At 21.0% G+C, this 3,291-nt stretch overlaps 1 protein-coding gene across 1 annotated transcript in view; it reads left to right on the plus strand.

The window, feature by feature from the left end:
• The first annotated feature begins 2,633 nt into the window (after positions 1 to 2,633).
• Positions 2,634 to 3,291, plus strand: part of LOC105361440 (trypsin-1-like) — a 1,145-nt gene continuing 487 nt past the window's right edge. Inside the window, 3 exon segments of the mRNA XM_011498620.1 lie at positions 2,634 to 2,708; positions 2,995 to 3,286; positions 3,288 to 3,291. The exon segment at positions 3,288 to 3,291 is cut by the window's right edge and continues 487 nt beyond it. Coding sequence (XP_011496922.1) covers positions 2,663 to 2,708; positions 2,995 to 3,286; positions 3,288 to 3,291 — 342 coding nt within the window. The 5' untranslated portion in view covers positions 2,634 to 2,662.

Below are 3,291 nucleotides of genomic sequence, written 5' to 3' on the forward strand. Positions count from 1 at the left end.
TAAAAAATTATAAACAAAGCGAATATTATCAATTATTTCTCACAATAATAAATAAAAATTAAAAGTAAGTGCTATATTAAACATGTATATATAATTAAATCTGTCGACTTATATGATAGCTGATTACTAAAATTATGATTATTCATATTCACTTTAATAGAATTTGAAAAGCATTTTCTTATCAATTTAAGTGTATATACATTTTCAAGCAAATTAATATATCGATTTTATTTATTTGGTTAAAGTTAGTTATTTTATTATTTTTAAAAAGAACTTTTGTTTGATGTTTGCAGTAAGATGATTAATATATTATTGCTCTTTTTTTAGTATTTATTAACATTGACTTAGGATAAAAAAACATCCATATTTGTTTAAGTTTAATTATATGAGAATATTTTTCATATTCACAGAAAAACTTTTTTTATACTTCCATAGAGTACATAATATTTCCTATCTCGCACTTAAACACAATATTCAATTTAATTTTTTATTGCCTCGAATTAGAGACAATAAAGTTTCTTACAAGATCTATCGGAATTTTAAATCACAGAGACGTTATAATTAGAATTTTTTGTAATGTCTACAACAATTATCATTATAAGATACTCCATGAAAGAAGAAGAATTTCAATATATAATCTTAACTGTCAATTGAACGGCAAAAAGTGATAAGGCTAATATGATAAATTATAATATGAAAAAAATAATTTAATATCTACTTTAAATAATCTTATGAGCCGGTAATAAATATGCATTTAGAAAAAAAAATCACGAAAGTTATTAAAATATTAAACAAATTCAAGTAATTTAACCTAGAAAGACGAACAATAGTCATTTTCACATTTTTTTATGTAAATGGAAATATTTTTAATCACTAAATTACTCAAATTGAATTTTATTATTATTTCATAAAAAATGATTATTATGAAATTACAAAATTCTACTATCATAATCAGAAACAAAATAAATAGTTTAATGATAATATCTATTGTATAATATATTATTAATATTAAACTATTAAAATTAAAGTCTGAATTAATTTATGGTTATTTTATTTTAGGAATTGTTTGATTGTGAAATTGTCGATACTTTCTATAAGAAAAATTATTATTAACAGGATATCTTCTTTATGATAATTTACTTTAAAACTAATGTATTGAGACTTTTTATACAATATTTAAAAGAAAAATAAAAAGAAAAATGTCTTATTCCGACATTACGTATTTGGCCGTACAAGTAATATATTTAATAATTTTAAATATTATAAATTCCGTGTGTTTTACTTGTTATTTTCAAATGATGTATTTTAGAAATAAATAATTGTGCTATTCGATTTATTAAATAATTCATAATATAAATTATACAACCATAAATAATTAGGCATTTAGTGATTTATAAAAAATATTTATAAATAATAATATCCTATAAGAAATATTAATCACCTTATCTTCAGTTTTGAATATATTTTTTATAAATATTCATTAGATGTAAGAAATTAAATATTTTTTTTTACTTTATGATTATTGACTTGTGAATTATAATTAGAAAGTAATTTTTCTTTGATTAATAAATTTGTATGATTCGCTAAGATATTTGCTAATTATGTTTTTGGTATTCAAATTTGCCAGAAAAATATTTTCAACTTATGTTTTTCTCTTGTAAATATCATAAAATTTAAAATACTAATATATTATATAATAAAGGATAAATATATATTAAAAAGATGTTTTTACTTTATTTTTAAATGTTTAAAGTTAGTTATATCATGCTTAAAATTTGCTTAAAATATGCTAAAAATTCAATTTTGGAGAATAGCATGTGAACTAATATTGCAACTCAAACGTAGCAACTATGTTACTCCAAAATACTTTTCTTCATTATTGTATATTTATTTATTTATAATTATTTTTATATTTTATAATATTTAAATGTTTATAATGTATATGAAATCTGAATTACCATATTTAAACTTTGTTTAAAACAATTGATATAAAATATAAAGATAGAAATATACAGAAAAGTATTACAATTGTTTTGATATATATTGATTAATAAAAGAATCTTTACATGTATGTTGCATTATTTTTTTTAACTTTTTTTAGCATATTATTTTTAACTATATTTATTATATAAATATGCAAAGTCACCAGAGTAGATTATATTAATATTTGATGTATGTATTTTTTTACTAGAATATAACTATAGTATTATAGATACCACAAAGTTCTCATACACACATATTAATTATTAAAATTAATTAAATATTAAAAGTAATTATTAATAGTAATTATAAATATAATATTAATATTTATCACTGTTTGTATTCTCATAAAAATATGTTTTTATATAAAAATCGAACAACTTGAACGACTCGTAATCTTGGTAAGTATGAAGAAATAGAAATAATAATTTCTTATAATTTTAACATTAAATCTAAAATAGCAATTTAATTATTCTTTTGTGTAAATATCAATTTAAATAATGTATATCAAATATTATCGATGCTTAATTATCATTATCGGTTATTGAACAATGAAATGTAAATCTGTCTGATTAATGAAAGTATTAAAGAGATTTATCATAATAATGCTTCACTTTTATTTCATATAAATAGTGATGCATTTTCAAATTGTAACAAGTTATTTTTTTATAACAGAAGAAACATGTTTCAAATCGTAATTATAGCAACCATCTTGACTTTCGTCACTGGTGAGATACTTATTAATTATTTATAAACTAAATTAGAAATTTTAATAAAACCTTTAATATAATTTTCTTTTCAAATAAGAATAGATAGTAATATGCGTTTCTCGAAATATTAACTGATTCAAATTCAGAATTTATTTAAATATAGTTTTAATTAATAATTTCTTTAATTATTTTATATTAATCTATATTATTTTTAGTCGTATGTTTATTTTCATATAAACATAATACGTTATAATCGTACGAGCTTATATATACGTTGTTTATAGAAATTATTTGTTATTTTTAGGAAGTTCAATTCGAATCTATCCAGGCTCGGTTATAGGTATCAATCCATTTACCCCTCAAGGCCGTATCGTTGGAGGAGAGGAAACAACTATCGAAGAAAATCCTTGGCAAGTATCTTTACAAGTATACGGTTTTCACTTCTGCGGTGGCAGCATCATATCGAAGAACCTTATCCTTACCGCCGGACACTGTACTACTAGTTATCCCGCTTCCTATTTAAGTGTAAGAGTGGGAAGCGCCACAACTAAAAGCGGCGGGTCTTTGCATAAAGTTACCGAAATAGTGCGCCATGAGGGAT

Source organism: Ceratosolen solmsi, unplaced genomic scaffold (assembly GCF_000503995.2).
Source record: "Ceratosolen solmsi marchali unplaced genomic scaffold, CerSol_1.0 scaffold10, whole genome shotgun sequence".
Classification (NCBI taxonomy): Eukaryota; Metazoa; Arthropoda; class Insecta; order Hymenoptera; family Agaonidae; genus Ceratosolen; species Ceratosolen solmsi.